Here is a 19,557-nt window from a genome sequence, read left to right as displayed (position 1 = left end):
CGAGAAAATTTATGTCAGCCACTTGCTCAACCTATTAGGTCCACACCCTGACACCCACCAATTGAAAAACAATGCGTACTTGCCAGACCCAGGATTCGAACCTGGGACCCACGGCGTTATAGTCCAACGCTTAAGCCGTGCGGCCACCGTGGACGTTAGAAGAAGGTTAGCAGTATAAAAAATTAATTTGAAATTATTTTATTTAGTGGTCTATAAAAAAATAAATACTTAGCCATAGAATAATATTACAAAGATCAAATTTTGAATTAAAATTTTAGTCTTAAATAATATAACGTTTCCCTGTGCAGGACATTCATATTGATAGATGAAACAATGCATATATCTGAGAGGAATGGACTTTGTCTAGCAGTGGATTGATACAGGTGGATGATGATAATGACGATATAAATGGGTAGGTACATAATATCACCAATTTTGATAAATATAGCAATTCATATAATATGACCAAGAGGATTAAAATGAGGTTGGGATAGTAGTGACACATATTCTCCTACATGGACACATGAATGAATAGAATGGTGTTGATGTTGATGTTGATGTTGTTGAGGAAAGTCTTTAAAATGTATTATAAAAAATATAATATAATATTATGTAGGTAGTCACTCATAGTGATTTTGGCAGAAAATGGTCATAATTGACTATTTCATTTGATTTGCCTATAAGCATAAGCATGCATTTTCCTTACAGTAAGAAACATGTTTGGTAATTACTATTAATAAAATAATATAACCGTTGTGTATTAATTACCTATATAAAACATCACATGAATTCAATTTACCTACCTAAAATGTTTACGTCAATTGTCTATGAATATGACTGCATTCGATATATTTTGAAAGTGAAAATATTTCGCTTGAAAAACAAACGAACCAGATAGTCTGTCAAATGATACACTCAGTGAGGTATCATTTTAAGGTGAAGGATTTGATTAAATAATGCATTTTTATATAGAGTTTTAATCAACACCAATGTGGCTATATTAGATTTAAATAATCACAAACGAATGTTGTGAAGAGACAATGTACATTGAACGTAATAAGCGACGTAATAGTGAAATTGTAACAGTGCGAATGTAGGTAAATGTAGGTAAAACCACCGAAATTTATTTGAAATGCAATTTTAATAGTGATTTTTCCACAAAAAATGTGAATTTCTTTAAAATTATGCTTGATTCAAATTAAGATCTCCTGAAATTTGCTAAAATAGTAGTGAATATGTTAAAATATCAACAATGTGTTGTTAAAACAAGAAATTGGTGCGTTTTCAAAAATGTTTTAGGATAATAATATAAGAGATGAAAAATCTTCAAGGATTGAAATATGTATAAGGTAATGAACTTTGTTTTTCGTCTCCTGAAAATTTCACATATTGTCGCTTTCGACAAACCAATCCTAAGTCGACGGTATGTCATGTGACAAATTTGCACATGATTACACTTTCCGGCAATCAAGTATATCATCATTATCTTGTTGGCAATCCCTGATGCAGATTCGCTGAGGTAATTTAAACATGTTACTATCTGAAGAAAGATGCGCATAGCAACGCAGGGCACCGATCAGAAGAATTCCTGCGGGAGGATAATTATTAAAAAGTAATCGGTAGGTCGATAAAGATTCCCACCTAATCTCAGATTGGAAGACTGAAAAGACAATAGCAAATGACGCTGTGTATTTCCCATGCATGTCAGTTTACATCTAGCATTGCTTCAATCGACATCTTTTTTCAAGTTACTTTTATTTTTTTTACTTTGCTTTTTTAATTTCTCCGCTATCTACTTCTTCACCGCTGGACATCGACATCTTCCATCGTCTGCTGTGAGAAATATCTGGAGACCGATTTCCTTTCGGACAGAAACCGTCCAAAACAATGTTATAAATCAGTGTTCACTAAACGAGGAGTTGCTTCCAGATAAGTGTTTAAACAATGTTTTTTGTATCCTTTAGTCTTGGATATAGAGACATTTCCATGTCAAACCACACCATTATCAAACCTTCTAAGCATTCATTTTTTTTTATCTCAAGCTTAATCTTATCATTCTACATTTATGAAGATTATTTATGTAAACTTGTTTCTATTTCAATGTTTTCTTAATTGTGACTTTAAAGTTATAATTTTATTTTGAAAGAACTAATTAATAAATTACCTACCTATTCTTATTTAAATCTGTCTTTCAATTACTTTATTATTGTTTTATCTTTATTTATGTAACACTCACATACACTTCACATTTACTAAAGGCGCCCAACTTCGTACCCTTGTGGCACAGCTTCAAGGGTTCCGACGCCGCGGCCGGTCCTCCCTCATCCTGCAGCGGTGCAACAAAAGTGATCTACGTGATGCAGGTCCGGCATGGCGGGAGGCGCGAGAGTTGGCGATGGACCGAGAGAAGTGGGGCAAACTTGTGCATACCCTATGCCCCAATGCTGGGGCGTGACAGGGTGAAAGAAGAGAAGAGAAGAAAGGCGTCCAAAACTAATTAAAGGTGAGTTCAGTAGAACACGTAAGTAACAAAATTATATGCATATATAGGTAATCTAATAAAATTAATTATCGTAGAACATGGGGAACGTTCTTCCTTTACTTTGATAATTATTATATTTTTTAAATAAGCATTAAATGTAACTTTATTTTCAATTTTGTCCACCTTTGACCATATATCTTAGCTAGATTAACTTTATTCAATTTTGTCCACCTTTGACCATATATCTTAGCTAGATTAACTTTAACCGCAGGTCTTTAACCGTGAATTTAAATAATGTTAAACAATTTTTGCAATTTTAATTTCAATTACATTTATCTATGGCAGGTACACAAGACGGAAGAGGGTACGAAAGGCTGTTGATTATGTCACTCGGTAAATGGTTAATTAAAGAAGAAGGGGCCATGAAAATTCAAGTAGCTGAGTTTTTTGTACAGTAGTTAGTGATTGTCTGTATTGAAACCTTTGCTAAAGTCAAACTATTTTGACAGGTGGTGTTGTCACACTATAAATATAAATATAAAGAAGGTCCAATTTGATCACTTTCTTGTGTCATGTACCTAGTGTGGTTTTAACTAAATAATTCAAAAATGTTAATGCACCAATTCTCCTTCATCAATTCAAGCAAACCAGATGAACTAACGCGAGTCAAAAAGCGTCCCTGCTTTTCATCCCCTACGGCGATCTCCTGCAGGGCTCCCATCAGCCCGGGCAGGAAGAACATGAGGACGTCAGCCACGCGCCCGCACAGCTCCGCATTCAGCTCTCCGCCGTGCAGCCCTTCCATCTGATCCTCGTGCACCGCGCTCAGTGCCAGGATGCACTGCAATGCTGCGATTCTGAAAAAATAATAAATTGTCAAGGTGACGAAACGGAGGCCGTCCATATTTATGACCCGTATTATGGGTTAAGTACATATTTCCCAGGCGCTGCCGGCGTGATGACTTCAACACGGCGCATGAGGGTCGACCGACGCGACATCGATGGCTGTGTCAAAGTGCGACGTGAACAAGTTTTGTTTATGCATAGCGTAATGGACAAGGTCCTCCGAGTTCAGACTGATAAAGAAGGAGCCTATCGAACTATGTATTCATATTGCAACCGTCGATAGCGAGTCCGGAGTCTTTTTTACTATGCTTAAATTGGAAACCGCAAAGTTAATATTCTCCATGCCATTTGTAAATAAAATGACAGCTCGCCTTTTAAAATATCTTTTTGGTTACCTACTTACTGTCAGCCCTCTTACAATCCACTAAAAGAAAACAGCTCGAGTGGTCCTTGCACTGTGACATATTTTCAGAGACAGCCTTCGATTTGCATAAATAATGTATAATGCGAATTGGGCATGATCATTTCATTATTAGGTTAGGAGTATTAAAACACACAATCAAGTAGGTGACCTCTGTATTCTGATGTATGGCAATAATAATCACATGAATCAAATACAACCTGAACACACTTCTATTTTTGAATTTGGAACACCGATGGGATCTACTTTTTAGTTTTTAGTGGATTATAACTATTGGATAAGAATAAATAAAGCGCACAATCGCTTGCCAAATCAAAATCAAAGAACAAACATACTATTTCGTATTATAAGGGTTAACCAACTTGTGGTATGAATTTCAGAGTCCTGTCAAATATTTCGCGTATGTTTTTTAACATGTCAGTTGAAAGTCTACCATTTAGCACAATGGATCGTTTCTCCACCACACAATGCATAAAAATCGTTCAATCGTACTACGAAAATGGCAAATCTTTGACGATAATACAGAAAAAATTAAGGTCAGAATTCGGTAGAAATCATCGCCCAACCGAAGGACCCAGTCGCGAGCTGATTAAAAAATTTGAAGAGACCGGTAGTGTTTTGAATCGACAGACACCTGTACATGTTCGCCCAACCCGTGTAAACATTGCTACTGTAGGCGAAAGTCTGGCTGAAGAGCCAGATATTGCGTCCGTGTCTGAAACATATTGCTCAGAATCTTACCTGTATTAGTGTCATTTATTAAAATTAGCAGATAATGTTTATTTTTGAAGAACGGATACGAGTACCTGAGAGCTTTGTATCGTTGAGTTTTGGCTATCTGGACGCACAAATATATTCCTTGGCCGAGCTGCGGCGCGTTGCGTCTCACATACAGCCGGTCCAGAGTGTCTCGCGCCAGACGCAGCGTCATGTCCGTCACGGCTTGCACCACGCTCAGGGCCAAGTCTTCGTCCAGGTCGGGCGCCACTGTAAAACAAAATCACCACCGGATAGATTTTATATTGTTTCTTCTGTGTCCTATGCCATCAACCCGCACATCACCTCACCACTCCACCGCTATCTGATCACGTAACTTAAGAACCTTTCGGAACAACTCTCAATGAAACTCTACTAAATTGGTACTTACAATGTAGTCTATAAGCAGACAGACAGACAGACATTGAAGTTAATAAACCCACCAAACCGCATCCGCCCGACACCACACCCGGTTTGTTCGGGTGTACATATTATGAGACCATATGTTTGGTGTGCAGCAAGTGTGTCATTTTTTAAGACTCAGGGCCAGTTACCCAAGACTGAGGTTTCCACACTTTTAAGTGTGCTCTGAGTTTAAAAAATACTTTGAACCGAGTGTGGTGCCCGTGGAAGAGAGGAGCACAGAGAACAGACAACAATAAATATTTCATAATCTTCAGATGCAAATAAGCCATAAGAATAACTGATTATCATTATTACCGCTGCCGAAACCAAACTGTAAATGCACATAAGAATACTTCGCAGTTTTGAGCTTGAACATTTATTATCTACATTTATGATGACTGTAATGTACTTGCAGTCGGTTTTACTTTCTTTATACTCGAACCGTTATTATCTTTTTAATTTTGTTTATCTTCAACCGTCGATCCGTATTGAGGGATATCCCACGATGGCCGAGCGGCTTAAGAGTCGGCCTATAATGTCGTTAGTCCCAGGTTCGAATCCTGGGTCTGGCAAATACACATATTATTTTTCAATTTGTGTGTGAGTCGGAGAATGGACCTAATAGGTTGAGCAAGTGGCTTACATCCATTTCTCGTGAAAACAAAATCTGTTAATACAACCTCCGCTCTGCGGAGGCCCATATTATGATCCTCTAGGGATCGAACATGTAAAGTAGTAGTAGTAACATCATGACACAATAAAGACCATCAAACCTAATTTTATCTCGTTTCATCATATGCATGCAGGAGTCGTTGTTCTACCTTTCGGATAAACCCAAATGAATCGAGCGATTACAACATTGCATTTGCACATATGCATGAGCAGCACAAATAAGTGACTCGGAATAGTATTGTCTCTGCGTCCCGATCCACCAAATGGGAAACGCTATTTTTGAAAGCTGGTCGACGGTTTCACTTTGGTACAGTAGAGTCAGACTGACTTACAATGATTTTATAAACGAATTATCTTTTAACCGCGGGCCGTGTGCCGTGTGCCGAAATGAAACAGGCGTTTGCGACAAATGTATGCCGTAAAAGTTCACAAGTGACAACTTTAGTTGAGAAAATTACCTTTTTCATGTGAATTTTTATCAAAAATTTGATAGATCAACACGGAATAATATTTGAGAAAGTGTTCGACGCTGGCCACGTGCGTCCTGCTGAAAACTCGTCTCATGCCGCGCACTACGCCCAGCCGTAGATCTTCATTGTTCTCCGGGCTGGAAATGACAAAGTTCACATAGAGGTCTTTAAAAGCGAGGATGATGAAACTCGGATGTCGAGACATATTTGAACAGTATGAAAACAGCTGGAAAGTAGGAATCGTGATTTGAGGCAATCGTTTCTACTCAAAATATGAAAAGATAAAAAATATCATATTAACTGAATAATTGCATTGAATAACGGAGTGATAGTTTACCTGGGGGAAGTTCTCTTTAAATGCACAACGAACGGATACAAAACGTAAGTCTGAATCTCCTGAAGTACAGCATCGGGAAGGTACTGGCACTCGGTTAGAATGGCGGCCAGCACGCTTCTCTGCGGATACTTGACAAATGTGTCACACAGCGGCTTCAGCTTTAGAAAAGCGCATCTCACGTCCGACGAATTCATTTTGCTAGAATTTTAATTGACAACAATATATTAGAGAGAAATTCAATCGCAAAGGAAGAATCAGGCGAAGAAAAGGGATGCGGAGGCTATCTATAATTAATTGCATAATACAATAATTATAATGTAATGACACCTATAATATTGGGCATACCAGAATTGATATATGTAATATGGAATCCATCAAAACAAAACAATGACAATACTCGTCACAGGTAGAAAACAGAAGAGGCAGGTCAAAAATTCTATGGCTAGATGGAGCAACCGATGACTGCCGTCTGCTCAGGTACCAACCCGGAAAGCGGCCGCTATGGATAGGGACATGTGAGAGAGTTGTGGAAAGAATCCAGAAGGTGATCCGGGCTGCACACTCTCGCTGATGATTATCTAATTTATTATACGTTACCGAAGTCATATTCCGTCTTCCTTCACGAGCCGTCGATGAGTTAACACCGCCTTTTCTAACATCTCTGACGTTAAACATTATTTCAGCAATATATTAGGTGGGGTGGGGTTATTTGTGGATTTGTTATATTTAAAAAATAATATTATTAAAAAAAAAAAATAGGTATGTAAGAATAATATTGAATATTAATTGTTTAACTAAGAACTTTTAAAGACTGACATCATAGATATATCTCATTACATAGATAACTCCATTAATTACCATTGTTCCCAGAATAGACAATTTTACACCTCTTGAGTGTAGTATTTTTATTGTTTATAATTACTAATGATCTATTATTAGGTTTGATGATTTATATATGCTTATGAGTTTATTATTATTGATAAGGTAGGGGGTTTTTTACAAACACTTCTACTATTCAAAGTTTTTTTGTTATATTCATATATTTTTTTTGTGATCCTTGACTTAATACATATTATGTAGGTGATAAAGTTTTTACCTACTTTATTGTATTGATTTGTTATATAGGTTAGAGTTAATTGTATTCGTTGTCAGTGTGTATTTGCCTTTTGGTGAATGTACATAGTGCCTGAAGATGCCGAAAGGTGAAACCTGGGTTGCAAAACACGACTCAAATGGAATAGTACAAAACTTAAATCCATTAGAATACATTTATTTTGTAATATTTCCTTGGAAGATAGGCAATAATGTTTATAGATACTAGATACATTAGGTACCTACCTACTGTACTGCGCATAAGTAAACGGTGAAAGCCTGGGAAGTGATTTCCATATAAGCATATACCTAAACATAATATGGCATACAGTCAAACACCTATTCGGCTAGCCGAGTAAAGGAAGAAGGGAGTTTACTCTACCGACTGTATGCAAATTCTTGCAACTGAAGATTTTGAATAAAAAGATAACTCGAGCTTTTTAGATAAATATTTCTATAACAAAAGCATTGAGCAAGTTTACAAGCTGCTAGCCTAACCTAACTAGCTAACTAGCAGATTGTAAGCAATCTACGAGAAAAGTTGAAAGCCAGGCCACTTTACTCGCTGGCGTGTAGGCTTGTTAGCTAATAAGCTAGCCGTGTGTCATTATAGTTGCTAGTGAACTAGCTGCGAGTACGAGCAAAGAAACAACATATGGTTTCAATTCGCTAGCTTGTTGGCTACTGAGCGAGTGGAAAGTTTTGTGTGGCGTCATCACTATCGCACTAGCTGACTCGCCCGCTTTTAAACTAACCGGCTAGCAGCTTCTAAATTCGCTCAATGTAATTGAGGCTTAGGGCCCTAAGGGGGTTCTAAACCTACCAACTAAATTGTTATACACGCATGTTGTTATGGAAATCAATATGAAATGTCAAAATGACATTTTTTGACTTTCGGCATCTTTAGGCCATAAATATTTAACACCATAGATAGGTATAAAACTTCAAGGTGCCGAAATACGAAATTATTTAGCAATATTATGTATGAGGCGTCTATTTCCAATACCCGCCAAATCCACACGCAAGCAATTTTGATAAATGGACATTTTCTGTTTAAGGGCCCACATGCCCCACGTAGGTTGAAATGGAGCTTTTATGATATTTTCAGAGCATAATCCTGGATATTCCTTAAGCATTGTAGACAATCTGTTTATATAATTTTGAAGCCTTATTATCCTTTATATTTATTTTAAACATTTTGATGACTGCATAAAGTATTTTTATTACATAAAATAGTATTCTTTTAAACCTCTCGATCTAATGTTTTAGAATATAGTCATATTTCAGTACGTCCATGTGCAGAGGTGTTAAGATTTTGTAGGTTTATTAATTTTTAAATGCATTTATAAAACCATTAGTAAAATTAATGTTAACATTATATAGTGATATATTTACGATAAAAAATTATATTTTATAATCTCTGTGATCCAAAATTTGACAATAATTAAGCATTTTATTATTCAAAACATGGGCACGATTGACATATTTGAAGGTAATTCTAAAGACACTGATTATAAGCTATGTGTTTGACCATTCAAATGTGATAAACATCCAACGAATAATGATTGTTTTATAATAATTATTGACCTAAGTATAAGGTAGTATTTTTTTGAAATACGCCATTTCTATTGGCATTTCCCAGTGGTTAAGCTACAACATACGGCCGTAGCCATAAATTGACAAACAATAACTGAAGTAGGGAGTAAGATCATGTTTGAACATGTACCGAACCGAAAAAAAAATTCAGTTCAAAACAGACTTTTTTATGTCTGTGTGGGGCGGGGCCCTGTTTGGAAAAATTGCGAGATTAACTTGTAGCTTATCATTATACCCCGTTTACACATGCATGGATTTACTGCTGATAGTACATATATCGCGGCCATATCAAGAAAATGCACGTGCAAACATGTATTATCCTGCAAGTTGTGAGATTGCATGAATGAATCAAAAAAGTTCAGACACTTCTGAATTTTCATGCGACAGTTGGGATTTGTTTGAGATGTGCGCCTGCGCAGTATAACGATAGTTGCGAACCTGCCGGGGAAAAAACAAACTACACCGCGCAGACTCATTTTGAGGTTAACCGATTTTTACGACCGTCAAATAGTACCATAAAATGACAACATCGCGTCTCGCTCCCTTTTGAAGAATGAGATCGGAGAGACAGTCAGCACTTTTACGTGTAAGCAGTTATTATCGCGATTGTTTAAAATACACACCATAGGTGCAAGTAATTCCATGCACGTGCACAGGCGCTATAAGACCAGCTGTCTTGTTTTGTCATTCAATATCATTTTCCTATATCTCTATAGATTCTTCAATATCTTTACTTCCAACACAATTTCAGGATGCTTTACAGTTTACAATATCGATTCAAATTCCACATTCATGATATGAACACACTGGCGGCCCCTGCTTAGGTCATTCGGTCATTGACCTGCCAAAATAAATACCTTACAATCGACATAATAATATTAATAATATTGTGCAATGTCATATATAATAATATTAATAATAATCGGTGGATTTGAAATTATAGGGCGCGCGATATTGTGTCGACCCAGTCTATTGGGCTTTTTTTTGTTTGGGCGATAATTCCCCGAACAAAAATATTGTGTTCGCCGGCAGTCTGAAAATTGACCCAAATTGAATATTTTTATAAAATTTTCTCTCTCGTTTCTCATACATAAGACAGAGATCGATATAACACAAAATACGAGATCGAAGCTTGTAACGGTGCGTGAATTACTGTAATTTCGGCAATGCCCGAGTGTGAGACAAAAGATTTTTTCACCTAATTAAATGAAACAGAATGATAACACTGACTAGATAATTGGTCTCAAGACGCAACTGTGTATGCGGTTCGGATTCGTTGACAGGTTTTGACGAATGCCTTTGGTTATTTTAATCATATGTAAGAAGTTTTTGGTGCAGTTATTGCATATACACACAACGTTTGGTTTTTAGTGATTTATAACATTTTTGTGAAGCAGTTAGTACGCACGCAGTAGCAATTGAAGTCTGTGATACAATTATAATGGAAATGGAAGCACGATTCGCATCCAACGATCATCTCATTATATCCGATTTGTTCAATAAAGAAAATTACACTGATTTTAAAAATAATTTTCCCACACGTCAAGTAAATTTGGTAAAACTGTTAGAAGAAATAAACATAATCAAGTTAAAAAATGAATTATTGGTGTTTTATCAACGAGATGATTTGCATGGCGCTAATAGTGCAGTTTCTCTTCTACATTTTTTACTCAGCAATAATTTCAACGAAACATTTTCCGAGTCGATCAAAGTTCTCCAATTTATTTGCGTCATACCAATGACACAGTTGAAAGTGAAAGATGTTTTTCCACTCTCAAAAGAATAAAAACCTTTCTACGCAATAGGGCCAGGATAGACTGACCGCTCTTGCAATGCTCAGTATTGAAAAAAAATATGTGGGAAAAATAGACAATTTTTATAATCGTGTGATTGATGATTTTTCAAAAAGCAAAGAAAGAAAAGTGGACCTAATTTACAAAAAATTATAACGCGTTGTGTGCAATTTCGGTTAACGATGGGTTGGCGTTATGAAAAACGGACATTTTTTTAAGGGTAAGTAGGTACCTACCTATAACAATTTCTAGCACTTATTCTATAATGTATAAAAAGTCAATTTGCAATACGTCTTTTCAGTATACAACGAAAAGGCAAATTAAAATAATATATTCAAAATTGACCTGCTAGTTTTTTCCGGATTAAGCCGCCAATGTATGAACATATCACTCCTCAAATCACACCGGTCAACAAATCCTACAGATATTCATAATTCAGATCATGAGTCATGACTTCTCTCAAAGAAAACTAAAATAAAGAAGCACTACAAAGTCGGCACGGGGCTCATGTTTATCTATGGATGGGAGTGGTGACAATCGCAATAACTCATAAGTGAACACCCTTCGCTGGCTCGCACATCAAAACTCGTCTCGTCTGCAACGTGTCGAATACGTCGATATGATGTCATCGTACTCACAAAACACACATTGCCAAATGGAAGTCCGCACATTGGTCGAATGTGACTTTTTAGTTTAAAAAAAACATCTAGTGCTGTTAGCAACAAGTCGCATGCGTCTCGGGCTGCGAGTCGAAGACGCCAGAACGCATACGCACACCTACGAATCGGTCATCGTTCCTATACCGACTCGCCGGTCGCCGCATCCAAATATATACGTTTCGAGAGGTTATGCGCGACTGTCGCTAGGTAGATGTGCACGGTCATCATATGCAACATCGAAGTGACATTCCTAGGTTTGATTTATGGCTGTGCGGCAGACGAGGCGAGTTTAGATGCGAGAGCCGGCTTAGATATACTCGCGGACTAGGTGTTTATCGCTAGAGTCAAAGTGCATATCTGGGTATGGGGAATGTATCTGAAAAATTGCGGTATTCCACAGTTGAAGTGACGAGAAGCTATACTTAGACGCGGAGTAAAGAAGTCAGATTTCGTTAACCCCGTCCCCTCCCGCAGCCTTAAAAATCAATAAAAAATATTATGGACTTTTATGAAAATTTACCCCCCCAAAGAATTTTTGTGCATGCACCTGTGGCAGTCTTTTAGAATTGATTGCAAACAATTATCTAATTAAATCTGATTAAGATATGATTCTGACCAAGTCAGCGAGCCGCCATATGTGCAATATCTACATATTATAATATGTATCACTAAAATAATATGTAAGTACCTACTTAATGTCTTATTATTATAGTATACATTATATTATTATTATGAATTGTGCGAATACCTACTTACTTACAATTTATTGATGTAGGTAACTAAAATCAAGTTCAGTTCCTTAGGTCCATAATAAGCATTACATTTGTTGCCATAAAAAATCAATAGGCGGGTACTCTAAAATACAAGGATCGTGGCTCATCAAAACTGGGGGTTTTCATCTCGGAAGCCTTCAATGGACACCTGAAATTACTTGTGTGCCGACATCATGACATGAGGTCGCGGGAAACAAATTATAAAATGTTTATATTACATTATAGTATTATGTTTGAGTTATCTCTACCTGCCAATTAATAGAGAGTACATACTGTTATATTCAAAAACCAGTATACTATTATTAATTTTGAAATAGAGATTACTAATTTATTATTATTTATGTTTGACTGTCACTGTAACCATGGTCCATATTATCATTGATCGCTAAAATGCCGTTGCCGTTATAATAATAAATTAAAATTATAACAAACTGTCAGATGAGCACAGGCATTGCCCACTGAAGAAGGAAGCCGATACATTACACGACTGGTCCTACTTTTCGCCCCTCCCGTTGTCTATGGATGACCTGTCATTGTCTATAGCAGGGTTTCCCAAACTTTTTCTGCAATGGAACACTTCGCAAACCCGGAAATTTTAACGGAACACTAAGCTTATTTTATTACAACGTTTTTATTAGGTCGTATTCTTATTTGTCCGGTACAAATCCTGCAATCGATTATTAACTAACTTCCCGACGCTAAACATTTGAAACTTTTTGAATATATCAGAACACGATGCCAATGCATTTTTTTCATACTTTTAGCCATTTTTAAGTAGAATTAAATTCATTTTCAGTTAATTCTGTTTTGTATGAAAAGTCGTTTCGGAAGAAATCCGTAATCCAATCCACTATTATTGGTTGCTAGGTCCTAACAACTAAATATTAATATATACGTGCGTTACTATGGAAATCAATATGAGTCTCAAAATGACATTTCAGTATTATTTCTATCAAATACATTTTTTTTTGATCGTGTAAGCTAGTCAAGTCAAGTTTATAATATGATTCAACAGAAAATTTAAAAACGTTGTATAAAAAGTTCTTTTTATCTTGTAATTATTTTAGATTGATTCCTACAAGTTAAAATTTAAAATAAAAATGTTATTAAAACACATTATTCATTTAGTAATTACATATTTTTAAATATACAACTATAACATAATAAAAATATGAATAAATAAAGCATTTAGGTAATGACTTTGATAATTTTGAGTCTTTGAATTGCATATCTTTTTGATATCAGGCACAATATTGGTAAGTTGCATTCTATTATCTGGTGTGGCGTCGACCCTGTTCCTGCACTTTGACTTCGTTGCAGCATACATAGAAAATCCCACTTCGGATAAATAGGTAGTAGAAAACGGAAGTGAAACAATTATGGCCCCCACATCCAGAATTAGGCTCTTAGGCTAGGCCTATCTCTAATGTCAATTTTTTTTAGTTACAGCTCAAATTAAGAGCCCTTATTCAGTGTATTATTAATTTTTTTTTTCCATTTTTAATACGTCATCTACTTTTATCATGGAGTTTTCGAGTATCAATACGCAATAATTAAAAATTACATCGTTCAATTATATAATTTAAAATTAACAAATGTTATTAGTCATGGAGTATAATAGCGCCGCAGGCGACTTTTTTTTACTATTAAAGCAAATTTGTGATGTATGTTTATCTTACTTATCTGATCAACCCGCCATGCCGGGCCCACCCAAAGCCCGTGCCCCCAGGCTAAAGCCCTGTCAGCCCCCCCTTGTGGGGGGGCATGAAAACAATAATAGCTTGTTTTGAAAAATTGGGGTACTCTTCTGTCAAACTCGCCCAGAAATCATTTAAAGGCTGATCTTCAAATCAGAGTCACTAATTAAATCAATAAGATTTTCATAGTCACTTCCGCTTAAGCCTACTGGTTTAGTTGTCACGGAAAATGGATTCCGAACCCAGGAATCGTCCTTACTAGTTTTCAGAAAATATTGCAAAAGTGTATAAAACCTTTCCAAATTGTCGCAGAACACCTATTCAGGTTCGGCGGAACACTAGTGTTCCGCTGAACATAGATTGGGAAACCATGGTCTATAGAGTGCTCATACTGACGCGTTTGTCGTGTTCACTTGTCGGAGTATTCTTAGTTTCAGATTTCGTTCAGATTATTTTAACGTATCTTGGAGACCTTGGAGTTCATCTGAGTTAGTGGTTATGTGTTATTAATAATTGGAAATGACGACAAAGTAAATAAACTTCTTCTGTGTATAATAATATCATAATACACTTGGACGTTTGTCAATGTGACAGTCGATTCTAAACGACAAAAATAACTAATAACTTATTTATATTCTTCAGTTATTATAGAATACCAAACTCTGCTTACAAGTACGTTATCAATAAATAGTATGGCAGTGGACGACTCGTTGCGTGTGCAAAAAGTTATGCTCAGGCTTCATTAATCTAAAGATGGCGGTGGCACAGGGCACCCCATGTCCATGTTCCAATAGCGGCCTGCACACACACAATCTTTCCTGCGTGAAAGTATAGTGTGCAAGATGTCGCGCGGGAATGCTCGTGTGTCGCGTAGCGAACAGCGGAAAGAGTGAGGTTAGTCGCGTCCAATCTTTCACGCGTGCCATACGTCAAATCGTTTTACTACGTTCCGTCAAAAATGGACGTTCGCAATTTCTCTCGCCAATTTATTGCGGACCTTATGGACATGTATAAAATATTCCCATGTTTGTGGAGAATCAAATAGGCAACATATAAAAATAGAAATTTACGCGATGTGGCGTACCTATGCAAAAACAATTAATTTCTTCAGAGAGGATTTCCCGAGGCAAAAAGAGACTTTGTAGTAAAAAAATTCAAAGCCATAGAGGTTCTTTTTGGAAAGAGTTCAAAAAAAGTAGAGGAAAGTCGCCGTATCGGTAGCGGAAGAGATGAAGTATATGAACCATCATTGTGGTATTACGATCTGCTGGTCTTCACGAAGGATCAAGAGCTTCCAACGGCAAACATGTCGAATATGGATTCGGTGACAGAAATTGATATTGACGGAAGTGAGGAGATCGGGGATATTGAGAATGAATCTGTAATCAAACGATGAACTGTTCATTCTTAAATATTTTTTAAATCATCGGGATAGTTTTGACGTAATTCACGAATTAAGGGTAGGTGACCAAAAACCGTCTATAGTCTTTAACCCAGACTTTTCGTTTTTTGTTTTGACTTAAACTTAGCTTTGTTCGGACTGTTCCAGTGATTTAGTCGAGTAGCGAGTGATTTGGTAAATAAACGTGTCTGAACAGACAAATTTAGTCGGGTAGTTTAATAAAATGCTCAGTCCAGCCGATCCATTTTATTCTAGTATTTCGGCCGAGTAGTGACCCCCACCACCTCTCACTATATACTAAACAAGCCACGAAACAAGTCTGAACGGGCGAGTTTATTAGTCGCCGACTGCCGTAGGTTATACTTATTATACTTCAATGCGACAAACCGTCGTGAACGTGTGTTGATAGATCCGTAGATAAAATAAATGGCAATATTTCACAGAAAGCTTGTTATTGAGGATAGGTAAAGAGGCACACATTATCTTATAAGTTATATTCATTTATTATTCCGTTTATTTTGTACACTCAGTATGAAGGATATTATGTCATATCGGTAGGTAGTGTGGATAATTTATTGATTAATACTTTGATAAATAATGGCAATATTTCACAGAAAACTTATTGTTATTGACAGTAGGTAAAGAGGTAGGCACACATTATCCTAGTGTTCATAAGAATATTTATAAATTATATTCATTTATCATTATGTTTATATTTTAGCCAGTAAGGACAATGGAGCATAAAATCAGGGGCGGATCAAGTCAAGCGGAGGCCCTGAGCGGTAAAAAATTCGGGGCCCCCAAATTCAAGTTAAAAAAAAAAGTTTTATACGTAGAAACACTCATTAATTTATTAACATAAAATATAACAAAGGTAATAGAAATAAAATAAAAAACATATGTTTTAAATAAATTTTCGTCTTGCTTTATTTCTTGCAAATTCGTCAATTATTTTGGCAGTATCGATTCGGTATAAACTTGCTCTATATACAAAATGGCCATACTATTTAATCTTTCTTCTCCCATAGTACTTCTCAAATATTTTTTTACACGCTTTAAAACAGAAAAAAGATCTTTCACCTGATGCATTAGATTAGATAAAGGGCTTGTTAAAAAAATTCAATAATATTTCTACATTTGGGAATGTGCAAGACATTTCTTTGGCAGCTTGATAGATGTCTGGTGTGGTTTTAATAGCGTGCATAAAGTACCTATTTATTACCTAAACAAACTACATATACACATAGGTAAACATACAAAAATTTATGAAACCACAAAAATATAATAGGTAGGTATTGTTACATTCCCAAATGGCCCCCATTTGGGGATGTCTCTGTGAGTCTGGAGAGGCCCAAATCGATATCAAATCAACAAATAGTAAGAGTTGATCGCGAAAATAATTAAATAATGTTAAATATCTGACCGGCAACATTGTCTGAATGCCGTTAAAAAAATACGAATGGCAACGCCGCATTTGTACGGCTCGTAAGCGACCGTTTGTTTAAGCGAGCGAAGCATTTTTGACAGCAACGCAGTAAGCAGTGTTAACCTAGCTATCCGTCAAAATTAAATTGAAAAGAATTTGTATAAAAATGTAACCATTTAGAATATATTAACGTAAATATACCTTGCCGTTTCCACCACAACTCCGGTGTGTTATTTTTCCACCTCCAAGTCCTAAATCCAGACGAAAATCCATACAACGAAGCAAAGTGACAGAGTGTTTTTACTTACGAAAATGGAGGGAAATGACAGTATCCTATGTAAATTAGTATTCATCAATAGGAATTTGGAGCATAAATCGATTCAATTCAACAACGTTGTTATAGTGCCATTTAAATTATTTTTGAAGTTACAAGTTTATCTGTCAGACGCAGCACTCTCGTGTCGCGCGAATGGTGTCCGTTTTGAAATATCCGTCGCTCTGTTCATTTTTACACGTCACTCACTAATGCACTGTGTTCGGACACTTTTCAGTTACTAATTCACTGAATCACTCGCCACTCTACTAAATTACTCGGCCAGTCCAAACCGGCCTTTATACTTGCGCTTGCACAAGCTACAGCTAGTATAATATTTCTTCTTTTTATATCTACTTATAATGTACAAATTAAGTGTGTACAGATGCCTTCTTGTATAAAAATAAAGCTAAACTTGTGCACGCGTTATATTTTGGTTATGTTTTGTACGGAAGGATTTGATTGAATTGTTTTATTTCAAGAATGGTTTGTTTTATGAGCTAAATGTCAAAATCACACTCTTACTTGCTAAAACCGTTGAATTGTTCTACGATCACGCCGTAATGAACGCGCGATGTGCCTTTAGACGCTCAATCCCGGCGCGCGCTCCTCAAAACATCATCAAAACGTTGTGTTATCGCGCAGGATAATATAGTTGACATGTAAATTGTAGCAGCAGACATCTGACACGTGTGATATCACGCGATCAATACCTGGTTCTGGCGCGTACGCTCCTGGGCATGCGATAAAGAATGTGTGTGTAATGCCAGCGCTCCATTGGCAAGCCAAAAGTCCGAGGACAATAAATCGTCTGATTTGTCTATGCTCTGCTACTGATCAACGAACGAATAAAAAAGTAGAGCTGTCAAAAGTCAAATGCCAGCGCTCCATGAGGCGGCCATATACGTACAGTTTTCGTAAGAGGTTGAACATGCCAGTGAATACGTAATGGCGGTCATACAGTTATCTTTCGTAGATAATCTGCTGCGCCCATAGACGGACACTTTTCGACCTGCCAGATGTGTGCCAGGTTCAAACTGCCAGCGACCCCCTACTCCCGTGTTTTTTGTAAAACTGTTGGAATTTCAACTAGCCGAAAGATCTCGTTAGACGTTAGATGTTGGTAACGTAAAGTAGAATATACCGCGCGATACAATTGCGGCTGGTGTTGCTTGTTATAAAATACAAATTCATTTATTATGAAAAATGTGATAATAATATTATGTACGCGGAGATCGCAAATATTATATTTTATTTATTTTTACGATAGTAAAACAAAGTAATAGTTATTTATGTAAACATATTATTTTATACGATATAATATAAATGTTAAAATTTTAGAGAGCATTATAAATATTAAGTTATTGTGAAAATATAGACTAATAACTCAGTGCTCAAATTTTATTTATTGTATGTAGTGAATATTACAAATTATTAATTTAAGACGTTCACAACATAAATTAATATACCTAATTGTGAATGATAATGTCGCTAAATCTAAATAAAATTTAAGTATATATTTTAATAATATCATAGTAATTAATTATTGTACTGATGATTGATGTAAATATAATTTTGTGGCATGTTTAAATTTATTGTAAATAAAATCAATACCTTTATAAATATTACCGTTTTCTTACTTAATTAATACTGTCCATTAAAGGAAATAATTTATTCAAAAGAAAAGATTCTATTTTGTATTTACACAAATGTGTATAATATTGTTTCGGTGAATCGATAAAATACACAATCCACTAGCGAAATCATGATTTATTTTACCAACGTCATAGGTGTGTATTTTATGTCAATTTAATTCTAATAAAAACAATTATAACCATAATAAATTCAAAGTAAAATTATTCGTGCATCAATATTGTTCAAGTATACTCTACCTAAAACAATACCCCTGTGTAATATCTCCGCGAACCTAACCTCCATGGTTTTTGACACTTGCTCTGCCACAGACAATAACTGTACGTGTATGGGCACGTCTGTTGACAGTTCATCAGATTTAAATGGGGTAGTTAAACTGATCTGTGTTGTGGCCACTAACGTACAGTTATTGTCTGTGCCATGTTCAATCTCTTACGAAAACTGTACGTATATGGCCACCTATTGGCGAGCCAAAAGTCCGAGGACAATAAATCATCCGATTTGTCTATGCCCTGCTACTGATCAACGAACGAATAAAAAAGTCGAGCTGTCAAAAGTCAAAAGTTGCGATTACCATAATGTCTTCCGATAATCCTATAGTTTTGTGTTATTTATATGTAGACTTGTATAAAATAATATAGCAGTGAAAAGTTATTGTCTGTGGCAGATCAAGTGTCAAAAACTGTGGAGGTTATGTTCGCGGAGATCATACACAGGGGTACCTACCTAGTGTTAAATTAGTTTTAAGTAGGGTATATTGAACG

At 36.1% G+C, this 19,557-nt stretch overlaps 1 protein-coding gene across 8 annotated transcripts in view; it reads right to left on the bottom strand.

The window, feature by feature from the left end:
- The window catches only part of Tti1 (Telo2 interacting protein 1), a 53,689-nt gene that overhangs the window by 31,613 nt on the left and 2,519 nt on the right, over positions 1–19,557 (bottom strand). The window contains exons 1-6 of one of the 8 annotated variants that reach the window (XM_085945348.1): positions 12,551–12,693; positions 12,282–12,459; positions 6,390–6,587; positions 6,041–6,189; positions 4,556–4,736; positions 3,144–3,339 (exon numbers count right to left, since the gene is read on the bottom strand). In XM_085945348.1, coding sequence (XP_085801474.1) covers positions 3,144–3,339; positions 4,556–4,736; positions 6,041–6,189; positions 6,390–6,583 — 720 coding nt within the window. In that variant the 5' untranslated portion in view covers positions 6,584–6,587; positions 12,282–12,459; positions 12,551–12,693. Of the gene's footprint in view, positions 1–3,143; positions 3,340–4,555; positions 4,737–6,040; positions 6,190–6,389; positions 6,588–12,281; positions 12,694–18,050; positions 18,217–19,557 lie in introns of those variants that run through there. The other 7 variants (XM_085945347.1, XM_085945346.1, XM_085945341.1 and 4 more) reach the window with 7 other exon arrangements.

This window comes from Rhyacophila brunnea, unplaced genomic scaffold, assembly GCF_057557595.1.
Source record: "Rhyacophila brunnea isolate RB1 unplaced genomic scaffold, BYU_Rbru_1.0 scaffold_18, whole genome shotgun sequence".
Lineage (NCBI taxonomy): Eukaryota > Metazoa > Arthropoda > Insecta > Trichoptera > Rhyacophilidae > Rhyacophila > Rhyacophila brunnea.
This window is presented reverse-complemented; position numbering and strand designations above follow the sequence as displayed.